Below are 18,024 nucleotides of genomic sequence, written 5' to 3'. Positions count from 1 at the left end.
AGAGTTTGATTGTTTACTTTCTGCTCTTCTCTTTCTCTTTCTTTTTATTTTTCCAGACTTGTTACCCTGTATGCAGTACGGCAACGAACGATCTTCATTTGTTTGTTTCTCTTCACGAGTATATGCCATCGACCGTAACACACACAACAGAGACAGTGGTTCCAACCCTAATGGGAGTACTTCCGCTTCAGGAAATTCATCACATATATGACTACAGAGTGGTTCGCATCCTGTCCCAGGCAATTTTTACGCTGCTACACCAAACAATATTTTCATATTTTGAACAACGTCAAAAAGGTCCTTGTTTGAGACCTGGAGGTCTCTCTTGAGGGTCCAATGCGCTCCTTCGACCCGAGAGGTAGTGGTTTCATCAATATGAAAATATTGTTTGGTGTAGCAGCGTAAGAATTGCCTGGGACAGGATGCGAACCACTCTGTAGTCATATACGTGATGAATTTCCTGAAGCGGGAGTACTCCCTTTTAAATTCGGACCACAGCTCCTGCATCTCTTCCTCGGTGTAGGCGGTGATGATCTTTGTTATACGTCCCTCCATGAGTTCCCATTGCTCGTTGACCATTTGTTTGTATGGCTCGGAACCCTTCGGGTGCAACGCAGCCACCTCTTTAGAGATTGCGGGCCTGGCATGGGTTTCGATGTTGTTCATTATGTGCCATCGACAGAGCAGGGTTTTTGTCTCGGGGAAGACCTAATAGAGAGGTGAGAATTAGTAAAAATGGAGCAAAAAAGTAGGCACCAGCTGAGGTAAAGAAAGGGTTATAAGAGAGAGCATCCATTGTTGGGAGTGTCAAAAATGCTAGCAATGTACGGAGTACTGTAGTTAGTAGCGGAGAATTGAGAGGGAAGATTGAGCAAAGGAATAAAGGGGCTCACGTGATTTAGGGCTAAGTGGAATACGTAGAAACGCATGATAAATTACAATTTTGTCTATAATACTGCGCCAACCGCATTGGGACTAGAGGGTGTGCCAAATCGACTTTGGGGTGTGCCATTAACACTACCGGTAGTCCAGTACCCGGGGGGTTAAAGGGTGTTTATTGTTGGAGCTCTTCGCAGACTTGTGTCTTGTATACTTTTCTTAATCTTCTCTAAAGTCTAATTCTCTTATGACATGGGTCTAAGCTTTGTGGAATTTACAGGCACCACACGTTTTACTCACAGTATCCGCACCACGTCCACAAGTACAACTTTACCTCTCACGGTCTCACCCAGACCATATCACGTGGTCCATAAATTCTGCCGGATTTTTGGCGTGCTAAACCTAATCGGTAGTTAGCTGTCACGCTAGAAAGTTTTAGCGTCCTTTGCGAAGTCACGATATTATTGGTTAGTAAGGTTCACCGCCAGTTTACAAATTAGGAATAGCCTGTCCTAAGCTTCCACGACATCCGATGCTGAGAAAACTTGCGAAGCACCTTGATACTCATCCTCTTCGCTCCACTCATGCACTGCCCATGGTAGAGCCCTCCTGATATCTTGTGATACTGTCTCGTTTGCTGCAGTTGGTCATCGTCTCTACCCAGGGAGTGATAAGTCCTGATGACTCTGTGATCCGTGAGCACCATTGGCATCCTGTTTGAAATGTACACCGCTGCTTTCATCGCCTCTGGCCATAGGCTTTTGGGCAAGTTGGCATCATTGGAACTTCCTAGCGACAAGGATAATGACGCCGCCTGCTCTTTCGATGAAGCCATTCTGCTTCGGTGTGCCTGGGAAGAGGGGATGAGAGCAGCGGTGTACATTTCAAACAGGATGCCAATGGTGCTCACGGATCACAGAGTCATCATTCCCTGGGTAGAGGCGATCAAGTCTTGTGCAATGTATTATCACAGATTCCAAATGACCACTCGCCATGTCGTTGTTACAGCACTGGCGTCCCTGTCCACTGAAGAACGGCATTTTCAGAGCAACTGATTGCCCGCGCGTGGTGGGAGTCGACCGCCGCGGCTACCATACATTTGTGATTGTGATCAGAGACGGTACCATATTAGCGGTTCAGCTATACGGAGTAGTCGGGCTGACACGTGGCGTGGATCATGGACGAGTGCCGACGCTCCGAAGCCCTAAGGGGAACAAGGCCCATTGTGCTAGACTCGCTAGGGTTAATGCGATATAGTTTATACATTAAATAAAAGGAAGGTAAACAGGAAATGACAGTGAGCCAAGATGAAATGGAATTTGTGTTTGGCTGTCCCGCTATTAGTTGCGCTGTGGTGCCAGGACGAATAGAACAGGCTAAAAAGACGAAAAAGGGAAAAATCGACGCTCTATATTCAGTCTAACGAGCATCCCACATAATCTCGTTCAGCGTGAGCAGCGCATCCGCGCTTGCTTTCTTCGCCGACATGAAGTCCTCGCGACTCTCTGCCCCCCGTGGGCCGCGCAGGATCTCGGAGAAGCACAAGTCCACGAGCACGCGCAGCTCCTCGTAGGTGAAGGGCTCTCCGTTTCCAGCGGCCAGGGCTCTGTTTCCTTGCGACGCAAATGCCTCCTTCTCGTCCTTGGCATACTCCAGGGTCTTCTCGGCGCCTTCCAGGAACCAGTCTAGGAACTTCGCGCTGCGTGGCAGGGCGACGACCTCCTGAGCGGCTTGCAGGTGCAAGTCCGTTGTCGAATTCGACGAATCCCCAGCTGGGTCGATGATGATATTCTTCAGGTTCTGTTGCAGGACAAGCACGTCGAGTTGCAGCCGTAAAGCTCCATTCTCATTCATGGCGCCGATGTATTGAGTGCAGGAGACAAACACCCGGTCGATAAACCGTGCAAGACCTGAGGTGATGAACCAGCGCTCGATGGATCCTAGGTACGTTGAGATGTTGGTGTCGAATGCGATGAGGTCGTTATTCAAGGCAAGGATGGTGGGCGATGCGGCAGTCGGTTGGTTCATGATAATGTGCCACCAGTTGTCAGTTGTGCTTGGGGACGGCGTTACGGCTTCGGAGTGCCGTAAGTTGGGCGGACTGGGTCCGGACATTGTTTTTGTCAACATGTGGATGATGCCACAGCGGATGTCAACATGCATCGTCAAAAGTGCGGTAGCAGCAAGCCCCTGTAATGACTCAAGTGTCCCGTCAAAGGCGACAACAGTCTCGTGATTTAGTGGTAAGTGGACCGGGTGATTGATGCTATCACGATTGGGCTTCACGGACCCAAACAGAGTCCATCTGCGAGATGGTCGACCGGTGGCAGTCAAACTCGACGATTCGGCATCCACGGTATGTTCAACCACGAGCCGAATTTTGGCGAGGTGGCTTGCAAGCCATTGCATGCTGTTGTATAAGAGGGAGAGGGAGATGACAGTCTTCGGGTCTGATATGATGTCGTATGGCTCTAAAGGCACCTCGTTCGTCCGCTTCAGCAGAAGATCGATTTCAGTGTCGATGAGCGTCCATTTCTTGTCACCGGGCCCTTTCCATAGTTCGTCGACAACATCATGGATGTCACCGGAATCGGCAAATGCTGCTGCAGCTTTCAGTCGGACACCCCCTCCACGGTCCCGTGCAGTTACCTTCGTGACCATTGCTTTGTACCATCCACAGCACTTGTCATAGTATGTCACAATCTGGTCAATGAGAAGCTGCGTGAATGCTTGATCGTGTGGAATACTCGATAGCATTTTACTGAATTCTCGAACGATAGACATGAATTTGACCGTTCCCTTAAAGATAGGCCGAGGAGAGACCTTGGTCCATTGAGGGTCTTCGGTAAAGGCGTCTGGCGCAATGAAACTAAGCGTGCAGAGATCCGTCACGGTTTCGTCCAGCTGAGGGAGGAAGACGTTGACCATGAAGTCGTCCAAAAATGAGGTCAAGGTGCCCAACGAAATGTCCGCATCGACAGGAACGATATCCTTCAACCGCTGGATGAAGGATAGGGAGGAGGGAGAAGGATCCCCATATTAAAGACGCTTGGCTCAAGCAGGATTTTATGTCCAGTTCCTGAATTGCCCTGTGTCTGTGTAGGATCGTGTGTGGTGGCCTTTTGTCTTGACTTTGAAACAAGTCCCGGCACTGAGGATTTCAGAATCTCATCAAGTTCATCTTGCTCAGCCTTCATCTCTGAGTTTTGCTCAATATCTGACAACTTGAACATTTTCTATATAGAGGATTAGCTGGATGAAACCCATAACGATAGCGAGCCTTTTACCTTATTTTTATCGCGATAACCCATATATACGTGACGTCGATCCATCTCATCTGTTCTTCGGACAGAAGAATCTCCATCAGTCGCAAGATAGTCGTGCATGAGAGACCGTATCTGGCAAAGTATGTTAGTATTCACAGAACGAGCTAAACCTTTGGGGACTCACCTCGCTTTGCAACAGTTTCCACAGCTCCTTGAACCCACCAGAAAGCTTCTCGTTCTTGGTGAGGCCCTCGCGTTCCACAATGGCTGCAACAACGTCATGAAGGATCCGGTGGCCTTCTGCAATCGCCTCGAACTTGGCATACAGCGCCCACAAAAACTCAGAAAGTACGTGGCCACGTTTTTCAATGATCTCGGTCGGAAGACTGGACTGTTTGTAATTGTCCTGCGCTGAGAAGCTCTTGGTTGGTGCAGGATAGCGAACGTCAACCTCTGCGTTCGTCTTATCCACCACAGCAAACAACTCGACCGGAAGGCGCTGCTCGATTCGATGAACCGCGACGTCAAGGTGGCCCATCTTATTGAGCGCTTCAATCAACAACTGAATGTAGGCAAACGTATCAGCCTCAGGGTTTCTCGAGGCATCTTCAACCATGGGCGTCATTGGATCGAATTTGGCCAGAAAGTTGTAAACAGGCCGGTCCCAGGACCGAGTGCCAGACCAATTGGACGGGTGCACCTCCCCATCCGAGGTAGGGGCTTTCCAGCGATCTGAGCAATAGGGTGACTTGAGATATAGATGGTCGTGCAGCTCCTCGATCAGGATATCTGTGAGTGATGTCTCCTGGTTTATGAAATAAGCACGAATGTCCGATAAGGCCCCAATATCCTCCATCTCCGAGCGCCGCAGAACTCGAAGACCAGTGTGGAGCACATCCACAGCCGCCAGAAAGCGCTTGTCTGAAATTTGGGATTCCAGCTTCTCGGGAAGGGACTGGATTTCTTCAATCTGAGTGAACAGCTGGACAATATCATCATAGTTCTGGGAAGATGTTGCCAGCCCTTTCAATTCGGGCTTGGTCGATATCAACCCAGATTTGGCCTGCTCGAGGGCGTGTCTCAGGCTGCGCACTCGCGCTTGCGAGGAAGATATATTTGACTGGATCTTGTGGTACGTTCCAATAGAACTGTTGAATCCCTGGTGGTGTTCTACAACATGCAATATTAGCGCAGGGCCAACTCTGACCACCATCACAGAAACCTACCGTTCACAATTGCCTTCAACGTCTTTTGAATACTATCGTACATTCGCAGGAATTCCGGCTCGCGATCCGCTTTGCCCAACGTACTGGTGTCCATCAAACTCAAAGCAACGTGTACCGGGACACACTCGGAATCGGTCATGAAATCCCAGTCCTGCTGGATCGATTGTAAGATAGCTATTGACGTCCGAATTAGCAATTGGATGATGCCAGGCAGAAGTGAAAGACAAACTCTCGATGGGCTGGGGCTCCCCAGAGTCATAGGTCCGCGTGAGCATATGTGACGCGGGCGACGCGTTCCGTTGGTCTCTGTTGTCCGCGTACCGGCTTGCATCTCTAGACCGTTCTTCCTGGTACTTCTGGTCGGGTTCTTGGTTCCTTGTGCGCGACCGGGAGGAGGGATACGAGGAGCCTTGCGAAGAGGGGTGCGAGGAAGGGTGCGCCGAAGGATGCGAAGACGGTTGCGACGAAGGCTGCTGGCAGTCTTGGTTCGGTCGATCGCGGCGCCGTTCGGGCGACTGGCTTGGTGCAGGAGAAGGTTGAGCTGGAGATAAGCCTGGTGGCGGAGGTGAATCGTAGAAGCCACCATATCCGCCAGGGCGACGTTCTGACCGTCCAGCACTGCCTGGTGGTGCGGGATCCCGTCCACTGTAACCATTCACCCCAAGGCTGTCGTTCCCACCATATCCCCCTTCATTTGTATCGTACCGGCCGGGGCCGGAGTAGCCGTACCCGTTACCGTAGCCATTTTGACCGCTCATGACAAATAATGCCCGCTTCTCACGGGGTGTTCCGGTTCAGTATGAAAGCGATGGTGGGCTGCGACAAGGGGTTGGCGTCAGGTCGTTGGCCAGGAGGTTCGATCTCAGGTCCTGTGGCTTGCGCGCGACAATTGTCGAGGATCAACGGGCATTCTCGGCAGTGAATTGCAATGGGCACTGAAAACAATTCAGTATTGAAGGGTGTTGGAGGCCGGGGCGGAGTCTACGTAGCTCCACCAGAGCTTCCCGCAATCCCACTGGCCAGTTGTCACTGAGCCCGATTTACACTACTTGAACACTGCATACTACGTAGTACATTGAAGACTCTCTTTCCACGCTTTCTGATGATTGAGGCATAGATACACTATTATAAACGTCGTATATCCTAGCTACATCTATTGGCGAGCATGATCGTTAATCCCACATCCTAGAGCCCATGAAGAACACCGTCGTGGACCTATCTGGAGATAGGCTGAGTCTCACGCTCGAGCCACGCGCGAGTCAGTTTATCTTCCCGGAAGAAATGCTCTGTCTTAGTCCAAATCTCCGCGTGGTAGTCGTTGATCCACTTCAGCTCGGCATCGCTCAGAAGCGACGGTTCAATTAGGTTCCGACCGATGGGAGTCATGGTAACATGCTCGAAGCCTAGCCACTGCTTGTCGCCAAAGTTGTTCGGGGTCTTGACTTCACGGGCCATGACGATATCTGAGATAAATCAGTATTTGCTTCGTAGAATTCAATGGCACCACTCACTCTCAATTCGAATGCCGAACTTGCCATCCTCATAGTATCCGGGCTCTATTTCAAGTATTAGTTCTGAGCTGCAGTGAATCACATCAATACGAACCATCTGAGATAACATTTCCGGCCGCGATGGGGACTTCAGTGTATTGAATCCGAGTCCCGATGCCGATAGGACCCTCGTGGACGTTCTATTTATTGGTTAGCGGAGATCGTAGGTCGGGTCAGCGACAACACTTACGAGGTAAGAGCCGACACCGTGGCCGGTTCCGTGAAGGAAGTCCAAGCCTTCCTTCCACAAGTGCTGGCGAGCCAAGACGTCGATTGCGAATCCACTGGTGCCCTTGGGGAACACTGCCATGTCAATACCAATGGTTCCTTTTAGTACCAGTGTGAAAGCACGTTTTTCAAACTCAGTGGGAGTGCCGAAGTGGAACGTTCTCGTCGTGTCGGTCGTTCCATCGTAGTATTGGCATCCAGAGTCACAGAGATAGATGGCATTTGGGTCAATGATAGAACAGCTTCCCTTCTCGGGCTTGTAGTGAATGACAGCACCGTTAGGGCCGGTGGAAGAGATCGTGTCAAAAGAAAGCCCAGCAAACAGATCATGCTTAGAACGAATCTGCTCTAGCTTGTCAGCTCCATCGACTTCGTCCAGGACAGTCTTCTTGTTGACGAGTTCATTTTCGAGCCAAGCGAAGTACTCGGTCAAGGCAGCACCATCACGGATGTGACAGGCCCGCATGCCCTCGAGTTCGGTCTCATTCTTGACGGCCTTTGCATCTGCAATCGGACTGCGGGTCTCTTCTACTCGTCCCTCGCCACCCAGGCTAAGGCTGAGAGCCCACGAAGCTCTATTCGACAACAAGAACTTCGCGGCATTTTCACCCGCAGACTGGGCTTGAGTGCTGAGAGCTTGAGCGTCAGCATAGATAGAGTCGTACGGTTTGACGACAACGTCCTGTCCCAGATGAGCCTTGACCTCAGGTGTCAACTTCTCGTCGTTGACGTAGATCTCAGCGGTGGTGGGCGTGATGACAGCGTAAGAGAAGAACACGGGGTTGTAAGGAATACTATTCGTAACTTGTCAATTTGCCATTCAGCCTCAGGGAAAAGCCATTGTTCTTACTCGGTGCCTCTCAGGTTGAACAGCCAAGCAATCTCATCGAGCATTGCTGCCAACAATTAGTACCTCTTCAAAGTAGAGTATGGGGAGACTGTCATACAGATGATGAATCCAGACTTCTTTTTTTGCTGAAGCTCTTTTCGCAGATCGGCAATCTTCTCTTGGAAAGGCTTGCCAGCATACTTCTCCGGGTGCACGCGCACTTTCTCGCTGGGACGTGCAGGGCGGTCCTTGCCCCAAACCAAGTCAACCAGATTTTCCTGGATCCCTACGAGGGTGGAGCCGTCCTTCTTGAGTGTCTCTGCCAGTTTCCGAGCACCGGCTACTGGGAGTTAGCGCGATTATGCTTTCCCACAGGCGAAGCGGCGTCACTTACATGCTGTGATCAAAGAGGGATCAACACCAACGATTTTTCCTCCTTGGGCCTCCTCCGTAGTCCTGTAAACATATCAGTTTCCGCATAGGCGATCATACATAAACGCCTCCGTACCATTCCTGCCATGTGGGCACACCTTCTACTCCAGCCTTCAGGAGCTGCCAGTTGTTGTCCAATTGCTTCGCGGCTTGGTTGAAATACCGGCCATCGGTGGAAAGCGCAGCTTTGCTCAGGGAGATGATCGCGGTACCGGCGGAGCCAGAGAATCCCGAAATGAATTCTGCGTACGGAGAGGTCAGTTGCCGATGCGGGTAGGCTGTTGGAAGGGGCGGCAATCGCTAACCTCGGCGGGCATCACATGGCGCAATGTACTCGGATTGGTGGCTGTCTTCTGAAGGTACAACTATAGGAGAATAGTAAGCACAGATCTTGGTGTGAACGTATAGTTCACCACAGGAAGAAAAAACTAGGATGATGTCATACTGTAAACATCCACCCTGTGCTGCTGCATCAACTGCCGCAGCTTTGACAGGCGTTCAGAGGTATCCACGGTCCCCATATCGACTGTATAGCGTGGACCAAAGACTGAGAAGAAGCGTGGGCGGGAGAGGGACCTCAGTGATCGCAAAGATGTCCACGGAAGGCGAATTGGGTGGGAGAGGAGCATGGACACTGGAGGGTCGGATAGAAGCAATTCCTGATCCTCAGCTTGTCATTCGCTTTCTAAAAAGGCTAAGCGAATGCCACCGGAATTAAGATCACGAGATAAGTGGATGATAACGAGCTGATCCCGCAAATGGTGTGAGTGGCCTTTAGCCGGAGGGCGATCTCCGGAATTCTCAAGCGGCTACACACGGCCCACTTTGATATTGTTATGTTTGCACTTGACGGTGAAGTACAACTAGCACGAAGATAGGGCAACTCTACAGTACATTCACAACCTAGATTTCAAGACCCTGTTCTGATCTACATGCTGCAGTGACTGCTGTTATTCACATACTGTGTATTGCGTCAGGAGCCTAAGCCAGGCTAATACATGGTTCAGATATGTGTACCTTTCATGCCGCTAAGAGTTGAGCTATCTGAGCACCACCAGACCTTGTCCAATAAAAGATCCTAGCATCAAGAGGCTTCTTAATGCACAATTGCTCTGGGTAGCATGAACTATTGAGGACTCTACAAGTGGTTGAATAGATAGGCACGGGAAGTGATCATGTGACATACCCCACGCTTACCGCCTATCAGACCGCTTCATTGCTGATTAGACCAAACAACACAGGCACCGGATTCTGCCGGTCAAAGGGCCCCGGGTTTGTGTATGTTCAGAGTACACTTCTCTTTTTCCCTCCCCCAACCACACTGGCCTGAGACAACATGGCAACGTGGATGTCAGACGATGGTCTTGATACCAGGGAGTCTATCTGTGAAGCCCACACAGTATGAAGATCCTATCCACATTCTGAGAATCATCAACTGACAAAGATGCAGCTAATTACTGAGCTCTATGATCCAGCAAACCAACGAGACCCCGCCAAGATCAACGAAATCCAAACGCGCTTCCAGCAACTCCAGAAGACAGATAATGCATGGGCAATTGCTGATTCTCTCTTGCAAATTGAAGATTCTCCCCAGCATCGTTTCATGGGAGCCCTCACCTTCACGGTGAAGATCAATGTCTCGTGGTAAGACCCACGTATCGGTCTCTCCCAGTCGTCAATTATTCGTGTAACGAGTCATGGCTGATCTTACTCTCTATTAGGCATGAGATTAATGAAAATAAGGCTAGGGAGATTATGCAGCACTTGATTAATCGCTTCGTCGCTTTGGTCACCAATGGCGAACAAACAATGGTTGTGCGGAAGCTTGCTTCAAGCTTGATCACCATATTCAGACATCCTTATGCGAGGTGGACTCGAGCTGTGTGGCAACTGGCTGCAAGCCTCGTCCATGGTGGATACATATCCGAGGAGCAATCACAAACGGCAGATTTCCGGGAGCAGATACTGCCAGCGCTGAACAAGAATGGATCAGGTGCATTGCTGTTCTTTTCCATTGCGCTCGCCGAGGAGGCTCTCCAGCTGGAATCATTACCTCACGATGGCCCCGAGGAATCTTCTGCTCTTCGGCGAGCTAGGTTGAACGCCAAGGACGGGCTACTTCTGGTTCAATTCATTCTTATGGAAATAATGCAGCAAGCGCATGCTGCTGGAGATGATGCAGTTGATGTGGCACTGGCTACGGAAGCCATGAGCTCATGGAAGGTAGGTTAATCCCGGCCGCCAGCATCTTTGCTTGAAAAGTGCAAATGCTAATCTGACTCTTCCCTTGCAGGCATGGATAGGTGTCCATGGGAATCGCCAACACTCTTCTGCTGAAGATGTCAATGACTTGGCTTTACAGAGTGGTCGGACTGTCATCAGTACGCTAGGTGTTTCCAGCTTGAGTGAAGCTGCAGCTTCCATTCTGACATCGGCCTTCGAAGGTCGCGCGTGTGTTTTCTTGGGAGGCTCATTAGATTTGCTTGCATCGTATGTTGTTGATTCGAACGTGACCTCTCACATCGTTTCAGTAGCGAATGGCACTGAAGGAAGCGAAAGCATGTCCTTTGTCGATCTCCTAATCGCATACGTCATGTATCGGCACTTGGCTCTCTTCACTGACGACACAGATTCAAAGGCTAGAGCCGTCCTTCAACTTGTTCATGGGATTCTTAAAACACCTGGATACGCTGCCATCGATGATCTCGGAACTCCGCGCGTGCTGGAGTTCTGGAATGAAGTTGCAGAGAGCGTCCCTGGCGACCTCGAGAAAGGTAGTCGAGCTTATGACTTTGTGAGAGACCATCTCGCCGAAGTTGTGATATCTCTTGGCAATAAAATGCTGTATCCAACGCCCGAAGAGTTGGAAGACTGGAGTGACGAAGAGCGGAGTGAATTCAATGCCTTCCGTCACGAGGCATGTGATTACTTACTTTCAGCATACCCTGTGATTGGTATCGACTTGGTGACTGTCTTCCAGACAAAGGCCACAAGTTGCCTGCATAATCTGGACTGGCGTAATTTCGAGGCTTCTATGTTCTGCATAGCTCAGCTCTCTGAAGCAGTGGATGAGAATGGCCATGCTGACCAATGTCTCGATGCTATCTTTGGCAGCGATGCGTTTGCTAGGCTCTGCGCAGGTGCGGATACAGGAATCCCGCTCAAGGCTCGTCAGACCCTAGTGCTTTCGTTCGGAAAGTACGAACGATACTTTAAGCGTCACAATTCCCTATTGCCTGGGGTTTTGAACATCTTGTTCGAATCTCTCAACTTCGAATTGTGTGCGCAGGCGGCCTCGAGGTCAATTTTGGCTCTTTCCAAGTCGTGCGCTCATGTCTTGACCTCAGATCTTCCTGCATTCTTAGATCAACTAGACCAGTTCAGAAGCAAGCCGACGGCAACGGTCTCTACGATGCCCAGGGTCTTGGAAGGAATTGCGACGATCATCCGGAGTTTGTGTGGCGATCAAGAAAGAGTGCAAACACTCGAGCGGATCCTGGGCTTCTTTGTCCAGGAAGCAAATACAGCACGGGAAGAGGTTACCGGCCCTGGCCACGAGTATGGCCGTCTCCGTGCACACCTTGTGCTACGTTGCATTGCCAGTATCGGAAAAGGTCTTCGATCGAAAAGTGAAGTCATCGATATCGAGACTAACCAAGAAGGCAATCCTTACCCTCCGTCCTTCTGGAATTCTGGACCAGGCGCCGAAACTCAACGCTTGATCATGCAGGCCATGAGACTTCTGGTCGTCGATTTTCCCGTTGACAACGGCATCATCGAAGCAGCATGTGATATACTGAAAGCTGGATATACGGAGCGGGCAGGACTTTTTGTCTTCCCGCCTTCTATGACAGTGGACTTCATCAAGAGCTTCCCGCTCGGTATCTCTGGCACAGATGTTATCATGGCAACTGCCTCGTCATTCTTGGCATCTCACGCCGGGCATGCGATGAACATCCGCATCGAAGCTGAGGCTCTTATCGACCATGTAGCGCAGCTCTTTGCCTCCATGCTCCAAAAGCCGGAAACCTATGATCCAGAAACTGCCAATGCCGGCATTGACTTCCTGGCACGTCTCTTGCCCAAGTACTATCAGATCTTGTTCACACCCACTAAGTCAGACCTGGGCACCGATTCTCCACTCGCCATTCTACTTCACTTCACTCTTTTCGCATTGACCCGACCCGAACCACTCCCCCTTCGATCTGCGTCTGCGTTTTGGGTTGCGTTGATCGATCTTCGCGGCAGTTCCCCCGAAGAAATTCAGATCATCGATTCGGTCCACCAAGAGTTCGTCCCTCGTCTGTGTTACACAGTAACTCAACAGATCGCAGGCCGCTGTGCACGATCCGACCTGATTTATCTGACCGACGCCCTGCGCCGCACCATCTTCAAGAAGACGGCATTGGCACGCCCGGCTCTCAGCGCTGCCCTTGACACCTTGAATGCCCAGGTCACGGATGCAAACGGACAGCAGGTACCGGTCCTAACCCCTCACGATAAGTCGCGGTTCTTGGAGTCTCTCGCCATTGCTCGGGGTGCTCAGCAGCAGTCTCTGACTCTTGTGCGTGCTTTCTGGCTGAAATGCCGGGGGATGAATTACGACTATGCACAGTGATGGAGCTTGGATTCTGGTATGGAGTACATGACGTGATGATTGGAGTTGATGGGTCCTGCAACTTCGGTTCTTTCATTTAGATATCCGTTTGCATGACATGGGCGGTGCGGCTTGCTTTATTTGAGATTTAGTTCATTTCCTGTCAGTTAAGCAAATGATACAGTTCTTTTGTCGAAACAGTCTAGTTCAGGTTGCCTGTTTACTAGAAGAATAGAAGGTGGTAATCCTCAACAGAAAGGTTTGCCCGCAAGGCCAATAGATATCGAACCACCGGCTGCCTAGTGGAAGCAGAAGCTCCAAACCCATGACATGATCCCTCACAAGTCACCACTCCATTGACTAAGTAGTGTAGTGGGAGAACCGCGCCACCTCCAGAATGATGCCTCAGGCGCCGTGCGTCGTTCACCGCTCATCCTCCTTAAAAGACGCGCAGACACAACACAGAACACACATCTCTTGCCTCACTATCAGTTTTTCAGTATGATTCTCGTCAGTTCCCAGTAGGTCTTAGGACGTCCCTTGCTACTGTCTCCTGGGCTGCAGACTGCAGTCCTCCCATCATCCTATGACCCCTGTCTGCGATGTCAGACCGCCTTTGCGCTCTTCCCACTTCATATGGCGTCCCCAGGAAGGCCGATTTGACTCATTTGAGCAACAAAGGGTAGATGGGAAATGGACTTTTGAGAAAAGTATCCTCATGTTCTGAGCGGATGTAGCGCGGGAAAAGGCCACGTACCAGTTCATACTGTTCCATGAATCTACTGCCGACTTTGAGGATTCCTCCAATGTCCTCAGTCGCCGCAGCGAGCCCTCTGAGGAAAGCCACCCCGGGCAGGCTGACCCCCAGCAGGCTGCTCCGCCTCCGCCTCCATTATGCCTTCCAACTGCGGCCGCACCCTCTGCTGCTCAATACCCGCCAACCACGCCCGCACCTCTTCCTGGCCAAGTCACAGCCTATACCCCTCTGTTCGTTCCAGGAAGACAAGGTCCGCCCGATTTTGACAAGAGAATGGCACTCGGTTTTCGAAGCAGATGCGGGGCACGTGTCAACGTCGCTACGGTGCCGTTTATGCTGGAACGTTGACACATGCCCCGCATCTCTTTGAGAAACCGAGTGGCGTTGTCTTTGTCGGAGTCGGGGGACCTTGTCTAAGTTGTCTTCCTGGAACGAATAGAGGGGTATATGCCGTGACTTGGCCAAGAAGAGGTGCGGCCGCAGTTGGAAGGTACAGCCTATGGAGGCGGAGGAGGGGGCAGCGCCGCCTGCTGGAGAGCAGCCTGCTGGGCATGGTTTCCCTCCGAGGCCTCGCTGCGGTGTCAGGCCGCCTTCGCGCTCCTCCCACTTCAGTAGTTAGTATGTACGTAGTTGGTTATCCCCACGATTTAACTATATAACTAACTATCACGTGCTCTGGACCTGGTTCCACTTTGTCTTTATCCAACCATGGGACCCACTTACCTTATCCTAACTGAGGGCTGGTTGGGGTCTGGGGATCTACGAGGGAAGTCAGATGCCCGGCGAACGCTGAAATTCGGCCGGGATAATGGTCACGGTTTCTGGCATTTCAATCCACGTAGTTGGCCAAGATTCTTATTCCCGCATGTACAATCTCCAGGTGGCAGGAAGTATTTCCCTTATGTTGTACATTTTGTACATTTTAACTACCGGAATCTCGAACGGCAGAATGGTGTAATCAGCTGGAGCACAGTAAGATTACCTTCTCCGTGATTCTCCGTCACAAAGCTGCTGTCCGAGACTCCGAGAATACGGAGCTTCGGAGTGAGATGAAGATACACAGCCGATGCCCCGATTGGTGACTTTTACTAGTCGCGGAGCCGAAGGCCAATCGGGATGTTTTTGGCCAAAGTCTGTTGATGATTGGTGGCTCGGTGTCGGGAGCCTATGAGTTTAATTGCGTTTATCCAAAGGCTCGTATCTGTAGGGGCATTTGCTTCTGTGGTTACTTCAGGTATCCTATCTGATCCTAGGTCGGATCACGGAATTCAGAGGTTTACAATAGTATACTCAGATCCAGATTTACTGTGTAGTTCTTGGGCTAGAATGACAATGTAAATTGTATAGATAATTTTGTCACATCACATATACTCATGGCTCATATGCAAGTTTAAGAACACGACCAACGCTGAAACAAGAGATATCAAAACACATCTACCAACCACGACCAGCCAATTTCTGATTCTCAGGCAACTGCTTGACGTTGATACCAACCATAGCCTCACCAAGACCCTGGCTAACCTCAGCCAGAATCTTAGGGTCCTTGTAGTGAGTCACGGCCTGCACAATGGCACGAGCACGCTTCTTAGCATCGCCAGACTTGAAGATACCAGAGCCAACAAAGACACCGTCGCAGCCCAGCTGCATCATAAGCGCCGCATCAGCGGGCGTCGCAACGCCACCAGCAGCGAAGTTAACAACAGGCAAACGACCAAGCTCAGCAGCCTGACGGACAAGCTCGTAGGGAGCCTCGATCTCGCGCGCAAAGGCACGCAGCTCGGGCTCAGCGTCCTCGCTTGCGAGGAGGATACCGCGGGCACGGCTGATCTGGGCGTTGACGGTGCGCATGTGCTTGACGGCCTCGACGACATCGCCGGTGCCGGCCTCACCCTTGGTGCGGATCATGGCGGCACCCTCGGAGATGCGGCGGAGGGCTTCACCGAGGTTGCGGCAGCCGCAGACAAAGGGGACCTTGTACCCGTGCTTGGTGACGTGGTAGACATCGTCGGCTGGGGTGAGGACCTCGGACTCGTCGATGTAGTCAACGCCGATGGCTTCAAGGATCTGCAGAGCGGGCGATTGTTAGTGGGTCTTGACTCTTGTTACTTTGCGCCCGCCATTCCGCCACCGGGGAATTGGGTCACTCGGTTAGGGTATGGGGCCCCGCATGAAGATGTATTCACATACCTGGCATTCAACGAAGTGTCCGATGCGGGCCTTGGCCATGACGGGGATGGTCACGGCTTCCATGATCTCCTTGATCATGCTGGGGTCGGACATGCGCGCGACGCCACCCTCGACGCGGATATCAGCGGGGACACGCTCGAGGGCCATGACGGCGGCGGCACCGGCTTCTTCAGCGATGCGAGCCTAATTGAGGATACTGTTAGATTTCTATGCTATAGTGAATTGCGACCTCGTGAGATATCATACCTGCTCGGCGTTCACAACGTCCATGATAACGCCACCCTTCAACATCTGGGCGAGACCCGCCTTGACGGTGAAGTCATTGCCAGTAGTACCGTTTGGAGCAGCCATTATAAATTGTGTAAGAGCTTAAGGAAAGAAAGTAAGGAGATATGTAAGAGAAGTGAATTGCAAGGTCTAGAGAAGAGATACGAGAAAAGAAAAGAAGAAGATTGTTCCGAACGTGACTCAGTTTTGGATATGAAAGTTACACTTTGCCCCGAAGTTACTTCACTTTAGACCAATCACAGTCGCAGCGCCCCTCGCCAGCTCCGCAGAAAACGTACAAAGTTTCCCGAGGGGATCACCTTGCTCCTCCGGTGTAGATCAGACCGCCTGCTCTCTGGGGAAAGTTGAGGGGGTTCTTTGTCATTATTAATCATCACCAAGACTTCCATTCTTGGCCCTTGGCATTGAGACTGCCATAGTTTACTGTGTTAAGCAGGTGAGGTAGTTAGCCCTAACTAACTCTAATGCTTAGGCTAATTGAATAAGAGCTGAGGGTTCCCGGTTATCAAGATCTCGATCTCGATGCAGCCTGCAGGTACTGAAGTGCAGTTGTTCGATGCGACTCAATTGATACTGGACTGGTCTCGACTTGGCAGAAGAGATTGTCCATAATATGAGCCAAGCTATATATTGTACCTACTTCGTACTTATTTTCTGAGCTATCTCTTGTAAAATCCCGTTGTACAACCCGCAATCGACATATACTTGCATCACTAGATCTCTCCGCATTATCCTTATGCTGCACACCCGCAGTATGCATAACTCCTCTTATCCATATGTCTCTGAGTACAAGGGTTTAGCATATTCACCATACTAGGCCGCGATATTATACGCCACACATGCTATAATTCCTATTCACAACCAAATCGCAAAACAGCCAAACTGCAAATTGGACCACTATATCAAGCTCCAACGTACGGAGCACTTCGTAAAAGAAAAGACCCCAACCTCCACTTTAGCAACCCCATCAATCATGACGTCACATCCCTTATCGTCCCCAAAACAACCAAGTTACTCCAAGCTCCCTCCCAAACCACAAACCACATCCATCTGACTCTACCAATTCTCCCAATCGCAAAAGCAAAATAGTCAAAATGTCCTTCCGCCTATTCACCCACCAACCCACAACCCTCCTCCGCCTCGGCCTAGGCGTAAGCCTCGGTCTCTCCGCCGCAACCCTCCACCCGTCGTCACCATTCCGTGCATCCCCAATGCGCTGCGACTACGCCGAGCCCACGCCAGGATACCAAAGGAGCGTCTTTCAGAGCAGCAGCGCAGAACAGAAGCCTGTTCGGAATGGGCTGTTGAATCCGCAGACGATGCGGCAGGTTAGTTTGGGGAGTGTGTTGGGGCTTGTTGCTGGTGTTGGATTGAGGGCTTTCTCGAAGGCTTTGGTTGTTCTTTTGGGGATGGGGGTTGTTCTTGTTGAGGTGCGTATATGGCTCTCCGGGGTATACTTGGATTGGTAATATATGTGCTAATGCTTGTCGCTGTCTAGTACGCTGCATCGAAGGGGTACAATATTCTCCCTCTCAATCGGATTCAGAAATATGTTAAGGGGGTGGATTTACGGCATGCTATGAGTGAGCACAGGCCGTTTAAGATCAGTTTTGGTGCTATGATGGCGATGGCGGCGTTTGCCAATTTCTAGATCTCCTGTATTGTCTACATGTACTCGAACCAGGGAGTAGTAAATGCTGCTTGTACATACTACCCAAACAATACCGACTTGGTATTCATCAATTGTCGATGACTATCTGTTCCATGCCGGATCGTAGGTAAAAA

The 18,024-nt window shown here is 50.8% G+C and overlaps 6 protein-coding genes across 6 annotated transcripts; 2 read left to right on the top strand and 4 right to left on the bottom strand.

Moving 5' to 3' along the window:
* Window positions 1-246: 246 nt before the first annotated feature.
* N7515_000559 (uncharacterized protein) lies at window positions 247-666 on the bottom strand (the record flags this gene model as incomplete). The annotated part of the gene is made up of 1 exon (XM_056661303.1): window positions 247-666. The coding sequence occupies one exon, from the start codon at window positions 664-666 to the stop codon at window positions 247-249; it is 420 nt and encodes a 139-aa protein (XP_056526469.1).
* A 1,632-nt stretch (window positions 667-2,298) lies between these two features.
* N7515_000558 (exocyst subunit SEC8) lies at window positions 2,299-6,129 on the bottom strand (the record flags this gene model as incomplete). The annotated part of the gene is made up of 6 exons (XM_056661302.1): window positions 2,299-3,879; window positions 3,927-4,115; window positions 4,167-4,277; window positions 4,330-5,315; window positions 5,372-5,545; window positions 5,601-6,129. The coding sequence occupies 6 exons, from the start codon at window positions 6,127-6,129 to the stop codon at window positions 2,299-2,301; spliced, it is 3,570 nt and encodes a 1,189-aa protein (XP_056526468.1).
* Window positions 6,130-6,586: 457 nt separating this feature from the next.
* ampp (aminopeptidase P) lies at window positions 6,587-9,039 on the bottom strand (the record flags this gene model as incomplete). The annotated part of the gene is made up of 10 exons (XM_056661301.1): window positions 6,587-6,834; window positions 6,883-6,927; window positions 6,977-7,061; window positions 7,112-7,943; window positions 8,000-8,045; window positions 8,097-8,321; window positions 8,373-8,434; window positions 8,487-8,652; window positions 8,716-8,775; window positions 8,856-9,039. 10 exons carry the CDS (start codon window positions 9,037-9,039, stop codon window positions 6,587-6,589), a joined length of 1,953 nt encoding a protein of 650 aa, XP_056526467.1.
* Window positions 9,040-9,746: 707 nt separating this feature from the next.
* On the top strand, window positions 9,747-13,028 carry N7515_000556 (putative importin 13; the record flags this gene model as incomplete). Its single annotated transcript, XM_056661300.1, has 4 exons — window positions 9,747-9,809; window positions 9,861-10,054; window positions 10,132-10,633; window positions 10,704-13,028. 4 exons carry the CDS (start codon window positions 9,747-9,749, stop codon window positions 13,026-13,028), a joined length of 3,084 nt encoding a protein of 1,027 aa, XP_056526466.1.
* Window positions 13,029-15,198: 2,170 nt separating this feature from the next.
* N7515_000555 (pyridoxal 5'-phosphate synthase subunit PdxS) lies at window positions 15,199-16,302 on the bottom strand (the record flags this gene model as incomplete). The annotated part of the gene is made up of 3 exons (XM_056661299.1): window positions 15,199-15,828; window positions 15,952-16,134; window positions 16,198-16,302. 3 exons carry the CDS (start codon window positions 16,300-16,302, stop codon window positions 15,199-15,201), a joined length of 918 nt encoding a protein of 305 aa, XP_056526465.1.
* A 1,031-nt stretch (window positions 16,303-17,333) lies between these two features.
* Window positions 17,334-17,890, top strand: N7515_000554 (uncharacterized protein; the record flags this gene model as incomplete). The annotated part of the gene is made up of 2 exons (XM_056661298.1): window positions 17,334-17,669; window positions 17,738-17,890. 2 exons carry the CDS (start codon window positions 17,334-17,336, stop codon window positions 17,888-17,890), a joined length of 489 nt encoding a protein of 162 aa, XP_056526464.1.
* Window positions 17,891-18,024: the final 134 nt, after the last annotated feature.

Source organism: Penicillium bovifimosum (assembly GCF_028826915.1).
Source record: "Penicillium bovifimosum strain IBT 22155 chromosome Unknown utg000001l_segment0_segment0, whole genome shotgun sequence".
Taxonomy (NCBI): domain Eukaryota; kingdom Fungi; phylum Ascomycota; class Eurotiomycetes; order Eurotiales; family Aspergillaceae; genus Penicillium; species Penicillium bovifimosum.
The sequence above is the reverse complement of the archived record's forward strand: the minus strand, read 5'-3'. Positions and strand labels throughout refer to the sequence as shown.